The following is a 22,778-nucleotide window of genomic DNA, read 5'->3' on the forward strand; positions in this document are numbered from 1 at the left end:
CATCAGTTGGACAAAATTTGAAAACTAATAATAGAATTTCAGAGGTTATACGATGTGATACAGGTAGACAATGAGCCAACTTTAATAATGGTGGAGTCATTTGATTTCCTTTAACTGTTTCCTTCATATAATGAATTAAATTAAATAATCTACATAACTGATAATGAGAGTGTGAACCAATACATTAATAGCTGAAGGCAATAAAAGAGGATTTATAGAACCTACTTCCACTACTGGGCCAAACACTAACCCCAAAAGCCTTACCCGCTTTAAGAACAATAAGATAAGGGGATGTGACAGTAGCAAGGAAGAAGACAGACCACATTGCCCCTCGGGGAAGCACCCAGGACAGCTGTCCTGCTCATCCCACCCTAATCGCTCTATTAGTAATGCCCATATAAGCCTTGTCGTACACTTACCCTCTCTATCCTATGGGCACCACATAAAGAGACATCATACCTACAGAATAACATGGGGACAAATTAGTCCCCATCCCGTCCCCGCAAGTATTGTCTCTGGCCCTGCCCCATTCCCATAAACTCTGCCTTAACTGCATAAGCCACGCACACTTATGATTTTAAAGTGTTTGAAGCTTGTGCAGATGAGGACGGAGCTTGCAGGAAGGGGGCAGAGACAAGAAAAGAATTCACCGTGATGGGAAAATGAATTCCCGCGGGGATGGGGAAAAATTTGTCTCCATGTCATTCTCTAATTACAACATCCTGCTCTGTTGGATACAAGCAGTACCTACATGGTTTGTATTAAGGTTGCAAACTGGCTTCTGATTCACCCTGACAGCACTGATCTGATCCAGATCTTGGGGAAAGGGAGGGTTACCCCACTGCATGTAGGGACCTGAAGTTCTGATTTCCCACTTACATCCCCTTAGAAAAGTGCTTCTCAGCTCTGTCCAGGAGGAACACTTAGGCAGTTGGATTTTTCAGCATTACCCCTGTGAATGTATATGAGAAGCACTTCCTTAGAATCACAAGACAAGTCCCTCCATGCAGCGGGTAAACCCAGAATTGTATTAAGTACCAGGCAAATCTGGAGCCAACAGGCAGCCCTATCAGGAAGCATATGTTCTAGTTTTGTAGAGAGAGATATTAGAACAGCTGCTATCTGGTTTTTCAGCTAAAAGGGACAGGAATTTGAACTTTTATACACTCAAAGCGGTTTACGTACAAGTACTTCAAGTATTTTCCTTATCTGTTCCAGTGGGTTCGCAATCTATCTAATAAAAGTGTCCTTTCCTGGATAGCAAAATAGCTGTGTTAAAGAACAGGGATGGGATTTGATATACCACCTTTCTGTGGTTACAATCAACGTGGTATATATATTATATATGGGTACTTATTTTATACCTGTGGCAATGAAGGGTTAAGTGACTTGCTCAGACTCGCAAGGAGCTGCAGTGGGAATCAAACCAAGTTCCCCTGGCCCTGCACTAACCACTAGGCTACTCTTTATCTTTTAAGCACTCTTGGGCAGGAAAGTACCTGTATATAACTCACTCGAACTCAGATTTGGAAGACAAGTACCATAATTGGCTCCAAAATACAAATCCAAATTCTGGGCTTAACTCTTGAGAAAGACAAAGCCATTTCCTAGGGTTACCAGATTTTCCGTTTGGAAAATCCAGACTCCCAGTCCCGCCCCCAATCCCATCCCAGCCACACACCCCGCTGCCTGCTCTCGTCGGGCAAGAGGTCATCTGCCTCCTGCCCAACGCAATGTGGAGGAAAACTTTTCAAAACCCAGACAAAGTGCCGTCCGGACCCAGACTTCCCTAACCATTCCTGATTAACTAACTTTCCTTACATGATGCGCCTCTGAAACCCATTTCAAAATGGAAGAAGCAAAGAAATCCCACAATGCACTAGGAAATTTCCTACCATGCTCCCTTAAATTAGCCACTTCTGAATTCAGTGCTAACCAGTCATTTTCAGTGGAAATAACCAGTTGATTTAAAAATGATCTGATTGTATGCTAACTGTGACCCGCTGTATATGTCAAACCAAGATGATCCAAGACTTGTGCATATGTAAATTCTCAATCTGTCTATCTACACATTATGTATGTTAGCTTTGTAACCCGTTCTGGCATGTTGGGGAGGACGGGATATAAAACGAACCAAATAAATAAATAAATTAGATCCAGAAACCAGGATAGGTTCAAAAGTCACATCAAGAAGCTAGATTAGTCAAATCAATTTCTCCTCTCTCTCTCTCTTGGAGAATTTTCACACACATTGGAAACAGCATCAGGACAGATGTAGCATTCAGGAAGGGTGAAGGGAGCTCAGTACTTAACGTTTATTGTTTATTTAACTTTGCTACCTTAGTTGCAGCACAAGTCAAGGCAGTTTACAATTATATAAAATCAATAAGAAAAAAACTCCATGAGAATAATCATTTGAGGCATAGATATGCACACACATACCATATATTCCAATTGCAGTGTCTTTCCCCCTGCTTTTATTATTTTTCTATCTTTAACTAGTGATTGGGATAAAAGCAGCTTTGAAAGTTTTAATGGCTGTCCAGAATTTTCCATAGGAATTTTCCGAGCGTAAATTTAAAGGTGGTGCATTCCAAATGGATGGGGGCGATAAGAAAGAAAGTGCTATTTCTGGTTGATTCCTAGCTAGTCTATGCAGGGCCTGGGAGAACAAGTCTATGGATAATCAGAGACTAAAGATATTACGTAGGGACATATGGCTTGGTGAGTGAGGCTAGATAATTGGGCATGTTGTCAACCAGCAGCCGATGTAGCTGCTTAAACAGAGGAGTAATATGGTCTTTACATGATGCCCAGCATAAGTAGGGTTATATATTTTACTGTAGTAAAATCCAGGCCCTTAGATCTGCCCCCAGGCCAGCCCAGTTCCATCTATCCCCGCCCCATTATACCCTCAATCCCGCCCTAACCCCGCCTCCCGATGCCTGCTCTCATTGGGCAGGAGGATGTGCAGCAGTATTTTGTAGTCATTTAAGATTGACTTTTAAGATACCTGCACTTAACGACATCACAATAGTCAAGTTGAGAACTTACAAATACAGGAACTTACTTGTTCAGCTCCCTCACCAGACTGATGATTGCAGTGTCATCAGAACTCATCACTTCCTGCACACTGATGAGTTCATATCGCCTCAGAATCTGCAAAGGAATGGAGGCAGCTCAAGAGAAGGATTCACCAGCCCCATATCATCAGACACTGCTTTGAACAAGTCCGCAATTGTTAGGGTTTCCGGCTTAGCTCATCCTGATCTAGGTCTGGTTTATATCATGCAAGTGGGCAGAACCAGAATTGAATCCAGGTTGACCCTCCTAAGTCGGTTTTTCCTCATTGTATTAATGAATCTAAAGCAATATTCTTCTTGGAACTACAAGGTAGCTATTAGACCAGGCTGCAGTGATCGGATCAACCTAGCAGCTGGGTCGGTCTGGCAGGCTGCAAGTTCCATAATAACTAGAAGATCAAGGGCTCCCTTTATTAAGATTCACTAACAGATTTAGCATGCGCTAAATGTTTAAGAAGCACATAGGAATAAAATGGGCTTCTTGGCACTTAGCGCACACTAGGTCTGTTGGCACTCCTTAGTAAAAGGAGCCCCAGTGGAGATGCAGATAATTTTTTTTAAATTCATTTGTTACAATTACATAACAAAAAATATAAGAATATCAACTTCAAACATAGTATACAACTGCTCGCAGATAATTATCACACAACTAGGTCTGTCTAACAGGCTCCACAAGAGTCATGGGAGCCAGCTGTTTGAGCAATAGCCACACTAGATTATGTTTATTAAAATTCTTGCTATAAATAAGAACAAAGCGGTTTACAAAATAATATAATAAAGTAATAAAAGAATTCCATTCAGATAGGAAAGCTCCATCGGACATAGCAGGAACATTCATATGCAGACAATACCGAGGAATTCAGACTGTCAAGTACAAAGAGAAGTCTAGCTTAAAATAATGTGATTTTAAACTCCTTTTAAACCTGACCAAAGATTCTTCTTTTCTCAATTCTATCAGCAAGTTATTCCACAAGACTAGATAGACAGAGCTTTTTAGTTAAGCCCTGGGAAAGGTGAGTACCGAAGGAAACTATGGGAGGATGTGAAGGGCAATTCTATTACTTGGTGTCCGCATTTGTGTGCCAACCTGAGCACATAAATATACAGAATACCAGCGCTTTTGTGGGTAAATGTACACTTAAATGCTTATGTGGCAGCAAAGCCACTAGTTCTGTTCTGAAAGTGCCCACAGCTTATAGAATACTCTGTTTCCTGCACACATGCCATTTTTTTTTAACTGCAGTTTTGCTAGATCTATGGCTGGTATAATTGTGGGCACTTAAATTTTAGGTGTGCCGAGGTCCAGTTACATCTGTATGCTATAACAGAAAGTGGGCACCCAAGTGCCATTATAAAATAAGCTCTCTATGCATGGCATTGCTGCACCTACAGGAGCCCCCCCCCACTTACAGAACTGCCCCCCTCTGTGTCCTCATTCACCCCAGACAGTGAAGTACAAAAGAGAGAGAGCCTGCTGGGACAGACAGGGAAAAATGCTTGAGTTATGAATAAATTCATATAAACCGTTCTGAGCTCCCCTGGGAGAATGGAATAGAAATTGAACAAATAAATAAATGAAAGTATTATGCTGAATAGGGAGAGATATCCTGCAAGTAGTCAGTTTCTATGACTGGCAGATGGGATGGATCCATAGCAATGCAGACAAAATATCTGAGTAGACTGCATGGGGTCATTTTCTGCCATCATCTATTGTGCTGTCCATAGAAGCAATGTGTGTATACAGGGTGGAGAAGGCAGGAGATGCAGGATTAATGATAACATCAAGGCCAGATCAATCTGTCCTTGATCACCCGGAGCCATATCACAAGATGTAAGTGAAGAGGTGTCACCACACTGAGGCCAGGATTTTCAAAAACCTGTGTTAAAAAGCGACGGTCTGCTAATGCAGCTGTTTCAATACCGAATCTAAAACCCCGAGACATTCTTTAAAAATTGTGCATGCAAATAAGATCGGTGGACAACAGCGAAGATTTCCTACAGTTGCATGTGCCCATCAATAATAATAATAATAATAATTTTATTCTTATATACCGCCAAAGCTATGGAAGTTCGAGGCGGTTTACAGCAAGAAGCGCTGGACAATCAGCGAAGAGGTTACAATCAAAGTCAACAGTACAGTCTTACATAATGAAAGAATTGGAAAGCTATATAGTTCTTAGCAGAACTGTGTAGATTCTTAGTTTACAAATCGATTGAACAAACTCGTTTTTATCAATTTTCTGAAATTGAAATAGGATGAGGAGAGCCTGATAAAGTTACGAAGCCAATCGTTCCATTTGCCTGCCTGGAAGGCAAGAGTTCTGTCCAAGAATCTTTTGTATTGGCAGGCTTTAATTGTCGGATAGGTGAACAGATGTATTCTTCATGTGGGCCTAAAAGAACTTGCCAGATTAAAATGGGAAACTAGGTAAGTGGGGGCCAGACCAAATATTGATTTATAACACAGACAAGAGAACTTAAACAGGATTTGCGCCTCCAGGGGCAGCCAATGGAGTTTTTGATAATAGGGGCTTATGTGTTCCCATTTCTTCAGCCCAAAAATTAGTCGAATTAGTCAAATTTTGAATGACTCTGAGTCTTAGAATGGGTTTTTGTTTTGTTTTGAAGGATCCCAAGTAAATGATTTTGTAATAATCGAACAAGCTTAGGATAGAATATTGAACCAGTAAGCGGAAGGATGTTGCATCAAAGTATTTTTTGATGGTTCTGAGTTTCCATAGTACAGAAAAGCATTTTTTAACCACTAAATCTGTGTGAGCATTTAGAGTGAGGTGGCGGTCCAGGGTGACTCCCAGGATTTTAATGGAGTGGTCAATAGGGAAGTCCCGACCATTCAAGATCGCTGTGTCTTTGATTTTGTCGTTAGGGCTTGCAAGGAAAAATTTTGTTTTGTCAGTGTTGAGCTTCAATTTGAATTCGGTCATCCATAGTTCGATTTGCTTTAGAATGGATGATAGATGAATCTTAGTCTCGGGGGTCAGAGTAGTAAGGGGAATAACAATGATGATATCGTCAGCATAGATATAAAATTTAACTTTTAAGCTTTGTAGTAAGTTCCCCAATGAGGCAAGGTAGATGTTGAACAATGTAGGGGAAAGAGGAGAGCCTTGCGGGACTCCGCAAGTGTTTACCCAACTAAAGGATTTTTTATTGTCACTATAGACTTGATATGACCATTTGCTCAAAAAACCCCGAAACCATCGTGCCCGGCAGTCCGCTCACGCAGCGGCCCCTCAAGTCCATGACTTGATAGTGCTCATAACCTAAAACTCTCATACCCTTTTCGCTTAATGTCCTGTAAAATAACCCTCTATCTGTACCCTGCAATCCCCTTCGCTTCCAGGAAGTCATCCAGTCCCTTTTTGAACCCCAGTATTGTACTTTGTCCTATCACCTCACTTGGAAGTGCGTTCCAGGTGTCCACCACCCTCTGAGTGAAGAAGAACTTCCTTGCATTCGTTTTGAATCTGTCCCCTCTCAGTTTTTCTGAATGACCTCTTGTTTTTGTTGTCCCCGCTAGTCTAAAGAATCTGCCCCTCTCCACCTTCTCTATACCTTTCATGATTTTATAAGTCTGTATCATGTCTCCTCTCAGTCTCCGCTTTTCCAGGGTAAAGAGCCCCAGTTTGTCTAACCTTTCGGCATATGAAAGGTTCTCCATTCACTTTATCATCCTTGTTGCTCTCCTCTGGACCTTCTCAAGTATTGCCATGTCTTTCTTAAGGTACGGTGACCAGTATTGGACGCAGTATTCCAGATGTGGGCATACCATCGCTTGATACAATGGCAGGATAACTTCCTTCGTTCTGGTAGTGATACCTTTTTTGATAATGCCCAACATTCTGTTCGCTTTCTTTGAGGCCGCTGCACATTGCGCCGCTGGCTTCATTGTTGTATCCAGCAATACCCCCAGGTCTTTTTCTAGGTTGCCTTTCCCCAGCACCCTCCCTTCCATCGTATAGCTGTACATGGGGTTCCCTTTCCCTATGTGCAAAACCTTACATTTCTCCACATTGAAGCTCATCTGCCATCTTTTTGCCCACTCACTCAGTTTGTTCAGGTCGCTCTGCAGTTCTTTGCATTCCTCAACAGCTCTGACCCTGCTGGCAAGTTTTGTGTCGTCCGCGAACTTGATAACTTCGCACTTCATCCCCGTTTCCAGATCGTTAATGAATATATTGAACAACAGCGGTCCCAGCACTGACCCCTGCGGGACACCACTCGTGACCCTTTTCCAGTCAGAGTAGTGTCCTTTTACTCCTACTCTCTGCTTCCTGTCCGCCAGCCAATTTTGGATCCATCTGTGGACGTCCCCTTCCACCCCGTGGCTCCACAGTTTCTTCAGCAGGCACTCATGGGGTACCTTGTCGAAGGCTTTTTGGAAATCCAAATATACGATGTCTATGGGGTCAGAGCCCTAGGACCTTTTCTGATGCATCCGGGGAGGGGCCTGAGGCTCTGATTGGCCCAAGTTGTTTAAGGCCCCTTCCACAGGAAGGGCTTTAAACACCCTGGGCCAATCAAAGCCTCAGGCCCCTCCCCGATGCAAGGGGAATAAAACCCAGTTTAGACAACACAGCAGCAGTTGTGGTGAGGATGTCCATTTCCATGTTCAGGTAAGGGGGAGGGGTGCGGCGGAGATGTGGGTGGGGGGTCACTACTAGTCACAGAGGGTAGTTTAGTGCAGCAGGAGAGAGTGAGTATCTCTCTTGCTGCTGGGGGGTGGGGGAGGGGGTCATGGCCAGGATGTTAGGGAAGGGGTGTTGTGATGCAGCGGAGAGAATGGCCATCTCTCCCGCTGCATTACAACACAGATGGGTTTTCTAGCAGTCTCTGACACTGACCGGCACCCCTGGACCAGTCGCTTTTTTTGTCGCCAAAAGCCGATACCGATTTTTGAAAACGGCTCAGCATTATTTAGACTCCACCGGAGGGCTCATTTCAATGTTGAAGAGCCTATTTGCATGTTAGTGTCGGAGATTGCTAGAAACCTCGCTAAAGATGGAGGTAATCCGTTTTGATAATCTGCCACAAAACTGCATAAAGGCTAAACCACCGGAAAACAGTTTAGCAACAGCATTAAACTTTTGAGAATCTTGCCCTGAGTTTATATCATCAGCTGGTAACAGGTCATCAAGGTAAACTGTCACAGTTCTGCTGTTACTCCCATTTCATCTCTAGAATTCTTGTCTCTGCTTTGCATAGACAAATCAGATGTGCAAGTCCAGATACCCAGTGGAGTAACCCTAGAACTGGATAAATCCAACCTGGACAGATAGCCCATTGCTAATAGCACTTGCATGAGAGACAGTGTGTTTCACTACATCAGAAAGTGGGAAGTGGATAATCCCCCATCCCTTACGAGGGGCCGCTGAAAAGTTCTCATCCCAACCAACATAGTTGGGGCAGTCTCCATCAAGGGCTATACACTTAGTCCAGTGATTTTCCACTTTTTACATTCCGTCAGAAAAATATGGAATGACAAAAGTGGGAAATTGCTGGACTAAGTGTATAGCCCTCGATGGAGACTGCCTCAACTTTGTTGGTTGGGCTGAGAACTTTTCAGCTACCCTTATACATGAGAAACAGTGCAGTGCTCTTTAGATAGTGGCTGTATGATTAGGGTTACCAGATGTCTGGGTTTCACCAGATATATCCTCTTTATGAGTGCTCTGTCGAGCGTCTAGGCAGCTTTTTTATTTTTCCAATTTTACCTGGATTTCAGCGACAGCATTTGTGGGCCTGCTTTGCTGAAGTGCGCACTATGACTATCAGAGAGGGCAGAGGACTGGCACAGCCAATAGTGCACTTCTCAGTAGCAAGACTTTTTTTTTTTTTAACATTTCTTGAGAATTTTTGGATAGGAAGCTTCATTGTGCTGATCTTGCACTCCTGAAGAGCATGCTAATTCTCCCAAGTCATATATGCTAGGCTAGGGGATTTCCTGTTTCCACACTATTTCCTATGGTTCTAAGGGGCTGAGTTCTTCTTCAACTTTGCAAAGAGGAACTAGTATATCAGGGTAAGATTCTGGTCATTCCCACCCCACATATGCAGGGGGGGGTATAAAAGCTCATATTGAAAGGATTTTGCAATTCGCTGAGGTGATGCAAGAAAAGGAACCTGTTGTTCGTTTTGCAGGATTGAAATATCCTGATGAGGCTAAGCAGAGACTGCTAGCTTTAGGAGCAGCTCTGAATTTTCTGTTTGCATTTTAGATTACTTGTGGGAGCAATATATTTTTTTTAAATTCCTTCTGTGCATATTTGGTTTCTTGAGTCTTTTCTTGTGATCTGCCTTAATGGCTTTTCCTGTCGCTGGCTCTTTAAGAACTGACACAGCCAGCAGCTAGTAAAGTAATTGAGCAGTTGCTAAAAGAGGTGAAACAGGCAGAGAGGCCTGCATCTTACCTATCTGTCCTATTTATTTATTTATTCAGCATTTGATGTACTATTATTAGGAAAAAAACACCCAGGGGTGGGTTAGGGGTCATATACTCTCTTTTTTGCCACCAGTGATCACATCTGCAGGCTGAACCAATTGAATTACTAGATGGCAGTAGCAGGTAGCACTGCTTGATTAGACTGAGTGAGAGTATAAATCAGGGGTGCCACACATTTTTGGCTTGCGAGCTACTTTTAAAATGACCAAGTCAAAATGATCTACCAACAATAAAATTTTTTAAAAACACAAAGCACACTGTACACAGAGAAAATGTTAATTATCATTTGTATTCGGGGTTTTTTTCAGAGGTCAAGGCAGATGACTTTAAAATATGCAATGTCACCTCAGTAACAACTATACAAAAATAGACAAATATACCCCCTCCCCTTTTACTAAGCCACGATAGCGTTTTTTAGCGCAGGGAGCTGTGCTGAATGCCCCACACTGCTCCCGATGCTCATAGGCTCCCTGAGCTAAAAACCGCTATTGCGGTTTAGCAAAAGTGACCATAGTGCAAAATATAGACAGCAGATATAAATTTTTCAAAATGGACACATTTTGACACTAAATTGAAAATAAAATCATTTTTCCTACTTTTTCGTCTGGTGATTTCATGAGTCTCTGGTTGCATTTCCTTCTGATTGTGCATCCAATATTTCTTTCTTTCTGCCTTTCTTTCTTTCTGCCCCCCTTTTCTTTCTGCCTCTTTCTTTCTCTCTCCCCCCCACCCCCCTCTTTATTTCTGTCTTTCTTTCTCTCTCTCCCCTGCCTGCCTGTCTTGATTTCTCTCTCTCCCTGCCCACCCCCCAAAGCCACCACACCGATTTCTCCCTGCTTCCCCAAGCCAGGCGTGGCGTGTACAAGCGCCGGGCCCACAAGCCTCCCCCCTCCACCCCCAACATCAATTCTGACGTCGGAGAGGAAGTTCCAGGCCAGTCAGGCAGTGATTAGCTGGCCCAGAATTTCCTCTCCGACATCAGAATTGACGTCAGAGGTGAAGGCTTCTGGACCCAGTGTTTATATGCACCTAGACTGGTTCGGGGAGGCAGGAAGAACAAGATCGCAAAGGCAACACGATTGACTCGCGTTGTCTTTGCGATCTACTGATCGATCATTTGGGTACCCCTGGTATAAAGCATCAGGAGGAGTTTTCTTCCATTGCTTTCTTAGGATGCATGAGGAATTCTTCCCCCTTAGATTTGTTCAAGGTTAGCACCCCTTTCCTCACTGTGAAACAATTCATGTGAATGTCACTGATGTAAGTACATTTGAGGCATCTAGTTTTAAACTTTGTGAATCTCAATGTGCCAGATTATGCTGGGCTTGGATTATCAAAGACTTTCACTGACACTTGGCCTGGAATAGATGAATCAAGTCAATACTATGTTGAAGCCAAATAGGGTAATGAGAACACCTAGTGGCTAAGAACAGAAATGAATGCAAGTACTGTATCTTATGCTGTTAAACTCTCTCCAAACATGATCACATTTTGCCAGGGATAGTATATAATTCAGAGATGCCAAGTTACCCAGTTCCAGACTGGAGATTATTGGTCAGTCCTAGTTTTGAACTCAGATTCCAAAGTAATGTGGGATCTTGCAGTATCTGATCCTAGCCATTAAAATCAGTTCTACAAGTTCCATAATGCAACAGGATATGGCAGGGGGCGGCAAACCACAGCTTTTTTTACCACATGGCTGTGGCTCTTCTCTTGCTTCAACGGGTTAGTGTAGTGATCCTACAGCTGCCTGCCGCTAATCCAGAAGCCTGTCCTCTGCCACCTCTCACCCTCTGTCAGAGCTTCTTGTTTCTGCCCGGGTGGAATGCGACAGAGGAGAGACTTCCGGGTTATCGGCTGGCAGCTGTAGGAATCGCCGCTGACCAATTGAAACAAGAAAGAGCATAATAATTGTGAATGGTGTTGGGGGAAAGGAAATATGTTGCAGGAGGGATGAGAGAGGGCGAAATGGACATAAGGGTGAAGGGGAAGGAGAGATGGTGCATGGGGAGAGAAGGAGAAATATACATGAAACAACTGCAGAAATACAATGTTAAAAGTCTCATTAAATTTATTTTCTGTAGGTACTTGAAGTTTTTTTCTGTAGGTACTTGAAGTATTTTCTGTAGGTACTTGAAGTTTTGTCCACACCAGCAATGTGGGAAGCCGAGATGTCCTGAAGATGAGCCTCCGCCCATTCCATGAGCAGAGAGGTCTCCAGCGTCACCAGATGACTCTTAGTGCCCCCCTGACGACTGACATAGGCCACTACTGTGGCATTGTCTGAGAGAACTTGAACTGATTTGCCCTCCAGCAAGGACTGGAATTCCTCCAACGCTAGCCGAACGACTCTGGTCTCCAGAATATTGATCGACCAGGACACCTCCACTGGTGTCCAGCTACCCTGAGCCGAGCAACTGAGACATCAAACTCCCCAACAGAGGAGACTGGCGTCTGTGAGAAGCACCATTCACTGGGGCTGATCGAGACTCACTCCCTGAACCAGATTGGAAGACTGGAGCCATTAGTGGAGGCTGCACCGAACTAAGCCCCTGAGCAGGACTGGAGAGTCCAGATGTTGAATCTGTGGTGACCACTGCCAAAGAAGCGAATATTGAAGAGGACGCATGTGAGTCTGAGCTCACCAGACCACCTCCAAGGAGACCGCCATGGGTCCCAAGACCTGCAGAAAGTCCTGCACCAGCGGACATTGGCAACCCATCTGAGAGTGAATCTGCATCTGCAATTTGCACACTCTGGCCTCTGGAAGGAAAACTCTCCCTAAGCTGGTGTCGAAAATCATGCCGAGATATTCCAAGTGCTGAGACAGAGTCAACCAACTCTTGGCTAGGTTGACCACCCAGCCCAGGGACTGGAGAAACTCCACAACCCGAGCCTTGACCCTGGAACTCTCCTACAATGACTTCACTCAAATCAACCAATCGTCCAGATAGGGGTGCACCAGAATGCCCTCTTTGCACACGATAGCTGCCACCACAACCATAATCTTGGTAAAGGTGCGAAGCGCCATAGCTAGACCAAAGGGAAGCGCACAAACCAGATAATGCTCTCAGAAAATCGCAAAGCGTAATAAGCATTGATGAGAGGCCTGAATGGAAACATGCAGATAGGCCTCTGTCAGGTCGAGAGAATTCATAAATTCCCCAGACTGGACAGCAAGAATTACTGATTTCAGGGTTTCCATGCCAAAAGATGTAACCCTGAGAGCTCTGTTGACACCTTTGAGATCCAAAGTGAGCCGAAAAGATCTCTCTTGGGCACTACAAAGTAAATGGAGTACCTGCTGATGCAAATCTCCTGAGGAGGCACTGAGACTATCACTTTTACGGCCAGCAACCTGAGTGTCTGCCATAAAGCCTTTCTATTCCAAGTTGCCCAGCAAGGAGAGGAAACGGTTTGGCAAAGGACGTGAAAACTCCAGAGCATAACCGTCCCAAATCACCTCCAGGACCCACTGATACTTTGTGATGTTGGCCCATCCCCAGTAAAACTCCCATAACCAGCCTCCGACTAGAACAAGTCATTGGGCTGGACAGGCGATGGAGAAGCCACCGGAGAAGTCACTACACCCCCAGGGGGCCCCCCCCCCCGAAAGGACTGCATGTGTTGGAATAAATGAAGGAAAGGAAAGAAGGAAAAGATGTCACACTCCGGCTAGGGCGATGCCTGCGAAACTCATTCAAATGTTCCTGGGCAGAACCACCTCAAGATGCCTGATGAGGTTGGTCCTCTGGCAACCGAGGCACCTTAGAGTCATTCAAGGCCTGAACTAGCTTATCCAACTCCTCCCCGAAGATAAAGGAGCCCCAAACTGAGCTTAGCTTTAGATGCCACATCCGCCGAACAACCCCAAAGCCACAGGTTACGGCAGGCAGCTACACCCAGAGCCATGGACTTGGCTGAGGCACGCAAAAGATCATACATGGCATCAGAGAGATAAGAAGCTCCCAGCTCAATCTTAGTTACTTCCTGATCCCACTAAGGACCAGTCAGCTGACTCTCGGTCAAGAACTTTCTCAGACCACTGGAAATAAGCCCGGGCTACCAGACCACCACAAATCGCCGCCTAGACAGCCAGGGCAGCCAAATCAAAACTCATTTATGTAGAGCTTCCATCTTACATTCTTGAGGGTCTCTCAGGACCAAGCCGCCTTCCACCAGCACGGTATGTCTTTGCACAATAGCTGAGACCACCGCATCCACGACCAGAGACTTAAAGATTTCTCTGTCACCATCTGGAAGGGGGTAAAGTCTGGCTATGGACGGCGCAATGTGAAAAGGCATGTCCGGAGCTTTCCACTGAGCGTGCACTACATCCCGAATATCCCGATGCATAGGGAAAGAGCAGGATGCTGATCAGATCCCTCTAAGAAGAGGATCCACAGCTTCCTCTTCCAAATGTAAAACAGAAGATACTTGAAGTATGAGCTCCTGCAACTTTTCCCAATGAAAAATGCGCACAACAGACGCAACCTCGCCAAATAGTGCCCCTGAAAAATCTCCATCCAGAACATCCAAACCCCCTAATAGATCTGAAAAGTCCTCCCCAAGATCCAAATCCTCATCCATAGAAAAATGAATCAGCCAAAAAGGAATCCTCATCCCAAGACATCTGCAGCCGCTTGGGCGATGGCTGAGGGGGCTGGAAAGAGGCAGCTATAGCAGGAGACTGAACGGAGTGGCTGTGGAAGGGAAAAAAACCTCAGATGACTCCGCAACCTCCAGAACCAAAGCAGGACCCCCAGCCACCTGTAAATAAGCCTTGTACATGGCCAGTATAAAATCAGGGCTAAACAACTCCGACGGCAAGCCAGAAATCATAGTAGGAGCAGAAGACACATTTAAGACCTGTTCCTATCGTTCCAAGACAAGAGGAAGGTCGCCTGAGGCCATGGGCAAAATGGACGTGCTTCCCACCAAAACTGAGGGAAACGTCGTCGCTAAACTGTCACCTGAAAGCAAACATGGCACCGATGCCAAAATCAACCCCACCGCTACAGAAACACTGCTAGCAGTCCCAGCCGCAGCAACAAGGGAATCCCCAGCCACCCTGGTGGTCCGCAATGCTAAATCTGTCGAGGAAAGCTGCCAAGGAAACCCTGGCACGGGCAGCAGATGAGGCCTGGATATCACCAGCACCTCCCGTCAACGAGCAGTGCATGTGTGAAGGGGAGCCTGACACACCGACACTTGAAATCGGGTCCCCCTCGAGGCGGACGGAACATTTTGTGCACCCGCCAGCTGCATCCACCGCACAGCACCCACATAAAACACACTTTTGTTGCTTCTTTGAAGCACTCATACTGAATGCACCGAAAACCCATACACAACAATGCCATACAAAAACTACAGCCTCAGGACCTCTTTATACTCCGTTTATTTCTCGTGTCTTTTTTTTTTTATATAATAAACTTCTCACAGCTCACCAGCTGTCTCAAGTTAGAGCAGACCCTACAAGGCATACTAAACTGTAGTCTGTGCCAGTATAGGTGGCCAGATGTACAGTTGAGGCTCCTCTAAACACAGAAAACCTGGGAGGAGTTAAGATGGTGGTGGTTTAGGCAGCAGCGTGTATACCTCTGAACTTGCCTTTTGCTTCTTATTAGAAAAGTTCCTGATGCCGCATACCAAGAGGAAGGGTGCTGTCCACTCTGACCCCTCCATGGCTAAGACATCCATCCCGAATCAGCGACTGATTCTCAAGTTCGTTCCTGCTGCTACTGAACCCCAAGGAGCTGGAGGGTTTTCGGAGCTGTCTCCGGTGGGAGGAGCAGCCAGCGACGCCGAGATTGAGGTTTCCCTCTCCCCTCCAGTAACTGTTCCACCACTTCACCCTGCTCTGCTAGCGGCACATTCGGGAGACCCATGTTCGGAGGAAGCATCAGGGGAAACCGCGTTTGAAGGGGCTATAGTCGCGAGAGCACAGAGAGAGCAGGGAATTCTGGGAGCCGGCAGGACAGCTGGCTCAGGAAGAGGAAAACCTGAGGTGGTGACTCTCAAGAGCATATGGGAAGCTCTCAAGAGATTGAACCTAATGGTGGCTGGATCTTCACAGGAATTGGCTACTCTTGTGAGTACTATTGAATGTTTGGGGAAATCACTAGCCAACACCAAGAAAGAATTTACTTTGGAAATTAAAAAGATTAATGATAAAGTTGGAAAATTACAACAATTAAGTAATGAGATTGTGAAAGACAAAACTTTTCTATCCATGAAGACTGAATAATTACAAAACCATAATAGGAGGCTTAATTTACGTCTATTGAATTTTCCAAAATCTCTTGGAGTGACACCCTTTGAAATGTATAAAAAATATTTGATTGAAGTTTTGAAATTTTCCACTGAAGCTATTACCCCTTTAAATCATATATATTATTTGCCGAATAAGAAACAACCTGGTGCCACCCCTGAAGATGAAGATTTAAATTTGCCTGAAACTTTAAATGTTACTGAATTATTGGAATCTATGTTATCTTCAGACACAGAGTGTTTGAACAAGATTTTAACGCTATCTTGAACAGTTTCTGCAATTCCCAAATTTTGTTTTATGGGAAAAAGGTTTTGATTTTCCCTGATGTCACCAGGAATACACAAGAACGGAGGAAATTGTTTCTGGCAAAGAGGTCAGAGACATTATCTTTGGGGTGCAACATTCTTACTGGCATACCCATGTAAACGTTTAATTAAGTGTCTATGTGCGAAATATGTTTTCTTTATGCCAGAACAACTCCAAGCCTTCCTGGATATGAAGAAGCTAGCAACTGGGACAGTTTAATAAGATTTATAACAGTTTAAAGTAAGATGGGTCCTTGACTGCTAAAGCCTTTTCTTAATGTAGAGAGTATTTTCTTTTTCTTTTTTTTTTCTATAAGTTGCTCTTCACTTTTGGCACTCCTCCTCCTACAATCGTGGTCTAAGAAACAATTAATCAATAAAACATAACTAATTTAATCTATTTGTTTCCTATATAGATTTTTCTATCTGTATTACCTTAAACAAGAGTAATCTTGTGAAATTATTGGCTCCTTTTACAAAGCCGCATCTGCGGCTTTATTGCAAGCAACTTTTTATCACGCGCTAACCCCCGCGCTAGCCGAAAAACTACCGCTTGCTCAAGAGGAGGCGGTAGCGGCTAGCGTGGCCAGCAGTTTAGCGCGTGCTATTACACGCATTAAACCGCTAACGCGACTTCGTAAAAGGAGCCCTATGTAAAAATTAATAAAGAAATAATTATAAACACAGAAAACCTGAGGAGACTGAGAAAAGACTGAAGAGGGACTGCACAGCCCACGGGTACTGTAGCCAAAAGTTTACAAAGGTGCGCTAGCGTTTTTAGCGCACACACCGGATTAGCATGTGCTATAGCGCGCGCTACCCAAAAAACTACCACCTGCTCAAGATGAGGCGGTAGCAGCTAGCATGCGCGGCATTTTAGCGTGCGCTATTCTGCGCGTTAAGGCCCTAACACACCTTTGTAAAAGGAGCCCTTAGTGTCTCAGTCGCCACCTTCTGGCAGAGGAGTATAAACCCATCCGTTTGTGTGCCAGTCTGGAGGGAAGCTAAAGAAGAAGGGTGTTAGAGAGTTTCTCAGAGAGGGAATGATAAAACATTCATGGGTGCTTTACAAGCAAGTGGAAGTTAGGAGTTAAAAGCAATCAGTTGGCTTTTAATCTAGATTTGAAAGTTACAAGGGACGGAGGTTGATGTACAGATTCAGGCAGTCTGTTCCAGGCGTAAGGTGCAGCAAGAGAGAAGGGACATAGCCTGGAGTTGACAGTAGAGGAGAAAGGTACAGATAGGAGAGACTTACCCAAAGAGCGGAGTTCCCAAGGAAGAGTGTAAGGAGAGATAAGAGAGGAGAGATATTGCGGAGCTGCAGAGTGAATGCACTTGCAAATCAATAAGAGGAGTTTGACTTTGAACTATATGTGGAAGTGGATAGAGAGCCAATGAAGTGTTTCAAGTTTCAAGATTTTTTATTTTTGATATACCATCTATCAAAATAAGTGTCTAAATGGTGTACAATATAAAAAGATTGTAGAAAACAATTAAAATAGGTAAATAAAAGCAATATTTTATCAAATATTAAAAATACTAGATGAATTCACATTGACGTTCATGGAACAAAAGGGAAGTTGGGGAGGGAAAGGTTGTTTAAAATACATCAAAGTAAAATTAATTTATTTTGTTTGTAAATCTTTATTCATTTTCATATCTTACAACAACTGTATAATAATCAATCAGAAAAATTTTTAAACAAATCACTTGACAATCTTACTTATAATCATTAAAGTATAAAATAATCCCTTCCCACCCACCCCATCTATTAATAATAATTCAATTAGCAATTATCATATTTCCCAATCCCACCCCACCTATATCTTATATAAAACATTCAACATATTACTGGAAACTGGAAAGATTATACTAAACTTAATTATACCTTTTGGTGGAATTCAGTATGCCATATTTATAAAATGGAGAGGGTGCTTGCTATACAGCAAGGAAATTATCACAATTTTAAAAAGATTTGGGGGCCATTGATTACATATTCTAAGTAAAATGAATTTAAAAAAGGAAGGTAAATGGGGAGTGGCAAAACATTAGGAGAGCAACTCTGGTAGAATATAAGTCATGCAGAAGAATTTTGAACAGATCAAAGGGAACAGATACAGTTAAGTGGAAGGCCTGTGAGAAGCATGTAGGAGTGCGAGAGGTGATAAGGATGAGGCTTTTGGTAGTATGCTCAGAGAGGAAAGGTCAGAATTTGGTGATGATATAGAGAAAGTAATGACAGGTTTTGGCGGTCTGTTGGTATTTGTGCAGAGAAAGAGAGAAAGGTGTCAAAGATGACCCTGAAGTTGCAAGCTGAATGAAAGTGTTATCCACTGAGATACAGAATGGGGGGAAGGTGAGGTAAGTTTAGGTGGAAGGATAAGTAGCTCAGTCTTGGTTATGTTCAGTTTTAAGTGGCAGTGAGACATCCAGGCAGCAATATTGAACAGGCAGGCTGAAAGTTGGGCCTGGATTCCTTTCCTATAGAAATGTCTGGTGTAGAGAGGTAGCTCTAGGAGTCGTTGGCATAGAGATGATACTTAAAACCATGGGAGGAGATCAGAACACCAAGGGAATGAGTATAGATGGAGAAATGAAGAGGTCCCAGGACAGAGCTTTGGGGTACCTTGACTGATAGTAGGGTAGCAGTAGAGGAGGATCCACCACTGCATACACTAAAGCTGCGATGTTAGAGATAAGAACCAAGAAAGAACAGAGCACTGAAATCCAAGTAAGGACAGCGTATCACGGAGAAGTGTCAAAAGCAGCAGATAGATTGAGAAGGATGAGCATAGAACAGAGGCCTTTGGATTTGGAAACTTTAGCAAGGGCAGTTTCTATAGAGTGCAGGGGGTGAAAGCCTGATTGAAGTGGGTCAAGAATAGCTATGGATGATAGAAAGTCAAGACATCATCGATGAACAGAGTGTTCAAGTAGCTTGGATAAGAAAGGGAGAAGGGAGATGGGGCAATAGTTGGACTTGGAGGGGCAGGTAGGGTCCAGTGAAGGTTTTTTGAGAATCTAAAATAATGCATGTATTCTCAGTACCCTTCTCTTGCACCAAAGCTTGCATTCTTACCTGAATGAGTATATCTCGCACATTCACATCTGTGATCTTGGAGTTACTGAACCTCTGGATGTTGAAAGATGCAATCTTGAAGGCAGAGCTGGCCGGGAGAAGGCAGCCAATCAGAACCAGCAAGCAGCAGGTGGTGGTCATTGTGGCTCTTTTGGCTGTCAATAGAAGAGAAATGAGTGAACCTGGAGATGGGGAGTGACTGTCCCCTGGGCACTTATTTGTTCGGAGAGGCTTTGCAGCCTGTGTCCTCTTCCTGCTGCAGAAAAATCCATCTGAGTAGGTCTCTTTGCAGAACACATGCCATTACTTGCGAGTTAACACGATGACACTGGATATGCTATGTCAAAGGGTTGAGCTCCTTGCAACAATGCAGGTAGTGTATAGACACTATCCTGCCTTGCTGCAGGGCACCTGCTCTTTCTGCTGAAGGCCAACGATATGATCAGGTGCTGCATCAGTATACAGTGTGGCAGCTGTATTAGTCCACTTTCCAAGGTAATATAAAGAAATAAGTTTCCAAGTTTATTATATAATTTGATTAATCGCCTATTCAAAGTTCTAGGCGATGTACAAATTGTTAAAATATCTAAAATATAGGTAACAAATCACACAAACATACAGCTTAACAAATTAAATTGAAAATACGGATATTCTTATACAAAGTTTAAATCATTTAAGTTAAATAATTTATACATACAACATCAAAACAAAAGGAAAAATTATTTAGGGGTTAAAATCAATGTTAAATTCAATATATTAAGATAAAAACATTAGGAGGGGAGAAAAAAAACCAGAGGAAATAAAGTGATTCCTTTTTTATTGGACTAACTCAATGCATTTGGTAAAGAACCAAACTCCCCACACAAATCCATGAAGAAAAGAATGGTTTATGGTTTACGGTGCTTATGAAAATCTAATTATATATAAATTTCTCATATGATCATATCTATATATTCTTATTATAATTATGTGTGTGCCAGTGGATTAGAGCGATTGTACAGCAAGTTGTTTTATGGAGTTATTTTTCACGAATATTATCACATATTTTTCACAAACTGAGATTGGGGAAACACTATTCCAGAACTTTAGAAATAGAGAATTTTTGGAAAAGCTTGAAAACTGGACCTAAATGAGTTACAACAAACAGATAAGTGAATTTTATTATTCTATTGAAAAAGTGACTTATTTTGCTCACTTATTAGTCTCATGATTGTTATGCATTTGGTGAGGATTAAGGAGAACAGAGTGGAGCAATGATGGTTCTCCGAATCACTGGGCTCTATTTCTTGTGACCGGCCTGTGTTGGAGTACTGAGCACACTCACATGACAGAGAATTTCGATTGATATTGCTTGGAGCCTGTTCTTATAAACATTTCAGAACTCAACTGAAAACTTATCTCTTTTCAAAATACTTGGTCAAATAATTGCTTTCTGTCATTCTTAAATTGTCTTCAGTTTATAATCTTTTGTAAACCGCGTAGAACTTATGGTTACGCGGTTAAGAAGTACGATGTTATGTTTATGTTATTTATAATCCACCGTTTACAAGGCGAAGTACAACACACATAACAGAGCTTCACAAACATTTCAAACATCTTACAAAAGTAAAAAATCTACATCGCATTCTACATAAAATTCTAAATAAAATACAAGCCTTAGATCAGGGAATGGATCAATTAGTTTCCATTGATATAGATTTGACTGGATTTCTTGAGGATTCACAAGATACAATACAATCTAGATCCACTGTCTTAGTATCATGCTTAAATGAGAGTGATAAGGTTTTGATCATGAAATTATACTTTAAGAATAAGGATGCATTGTTTTATGGTGCTAAAATTCAAATAGTTCCAGATGTGGCCAGAGCTACTCAGCTCAGAAGAAAGGCTTCTTTAGCCTTGAAATCTAGAACTGTGGAGTCTGGAGCTATTTTTTTTTTTTTTTTTTAATTCCTCTGTGAATTTTTGAGTAAACTGGCAGATAGACAAAGGCGACCCAGTCAACATTGTATATCTGGATTTTCAGAAGGCGTTCGACAAGGTTCCACATGAACGACTACTTTGAAAAATTGCAAGCCATGGAATCAAGGATGAAATGCTCATGTGGATTAAAAACTGGCTGGCAGATAGGAAACAGAGAGTGGGAGTAAATGGACAATACTCGGACTGGAAAAGCATCAGAAGTGGAGTGCCGCAGGGCTCAATGCTTGGACCTGTGCTCTTCAACATATTTATAAACGATCTGGAAATTGGTACGACAAGTGAGGTGATTAAATGTGCAGACGATACTAAGTCATTCAGAGTAGTGAAGACACAGGAGGATTGCGAAGATCTGCAACATAACATAAACACGCTTGAGAAATGGGCCACGACATGGCAAATGAGGTTCAATGTGAAAAAGTGTAAGGTGATGCATGTCGGTAACAAAAATCTTATACACGAATACAGGATGTCCGGGGCATTACTTGGAGAGACCCACCAGGAAAGAGACTTGGGAGTGCTGGTCAACAGGTCGAGGGAGCCATCTGTGCAATGTACTGCGGCGGCAAATAGGATGCTAGGAATGATTAAGAAGGGGATCACGAACAGATCGGAGAAGGTTATCATGCCACTGTACTGGGTCATGATACGCCCTCACCTGGAATACTGCGTCCAGCACTGGTCGCCGTACATGAAGAATGACACGGTACTACTCGAAAGGGTCCAGAGAAGAGCGACTAAAATGGTTAAGGGGCTGGAGGAGTTGCTGTACAGTGAGAGATTAGAGAAACTGGACCTCTTCTCCCTTGAAAAGAGGAGACTGAGAGGGGACATGATAGAAACATTCAAGATACTGAAGGGAATAGACTTAGTAGATAAAGACAGGTTGTTCAACCTCTCCAAGGTAGGGAGAATGAGTGGACACTCTCTAAAGTTAAAAGGGGATAGATTCTGTACAAACGTAAGGAAGTTCTTCTTCACCCAGAGAGTGGTGGAAAACTGGAACGCTCTTCCGGAGGCTGTTATAGGGGAAAACACCCTTCAGGGATTCAAGACAAAGTTAGACAAATTCCTGCTGAACCGGAACGTATGCAGGTAGGGTTGGTCTCAGTTAGGGCACTGGTCTTTGACCTGGGGCCACTGCGTGAGCAGACTGCTGGGCATGATGGACCACTGGTCTGACTCAGCAGTGGCAATTCTTATAAGTTTTTTTTGGTGGAGATCCAATTCAATTAGACCAATTCCTTAAATCAGATGGGAAATAACTTCGTTTTGATTTTCTTGAGGATTTTTATATGAGGAATTTATCGTAGATAACGTCTATTATGCAAGGATAGATTTTATCCTTTTATTTTCCTGTATTTTTCTTGTAATACTGATGTACCTCCCTCCCAATGATGAAGGCTCGATGGGTTTTTGTTGTTGCCCGAATTATGGACATTTTAGGATTATGTATATTGCTTTCTTGGATTCCCATATCTTGTATATTTGTTTTAGTAGGAAAAGAAGCCCAGATCTCTGTTAAGTCCTGTCTGGTAGATGTCAAAATATTTTATCTTCCTATCCCTGAAATGCTTTCATGTTTTCCTTATATATA

The 22,778-nt window shown here is 43.0% G+C and overlaps 1 protein-coding gene across 1 annotated transcript in view; it reads right to left on the reverse strand.

The window, feature by feature from the left end:
- The window catches only part of LOC117368155 (deoxyribonuclease-1-like), a 62,791-nt gene extending 43,449 nt beyond the window's left edge, over positions 1–19,342 (reverse strand). The window contains exons 1-2 of the mRNA XM_033961525.1: positions 19,202–19,342; positions 3,071–3,159 (exon numbers count right to left, since the gene is read on the reverse strand). Coding sequence (XP_033817416.1) covers positions 3,071–3,159; positions 19,202–19,342 — 230 coding nt within the window. The remainder of the gene's footprint in view (positions 1–3,070; positions 3,160–19,201) is intronic.
- Positions 19,343–22,778: the final 3,436 nt, after the last annotated feature.

This window comes from Geotrypetes seraphini, chromosome 1, assembly GCF_902459505.1.
Source record: "Geotrypetes seraphini chromosome 1, aGeoSer1.1, whole genome shotgun sequence".
NCBI lineage: Eukaryota > Metazoa > Chordata > Amphibia > Gymnophiona > Dermophiidae > Geotrypetes > Geotrypetes seraphini.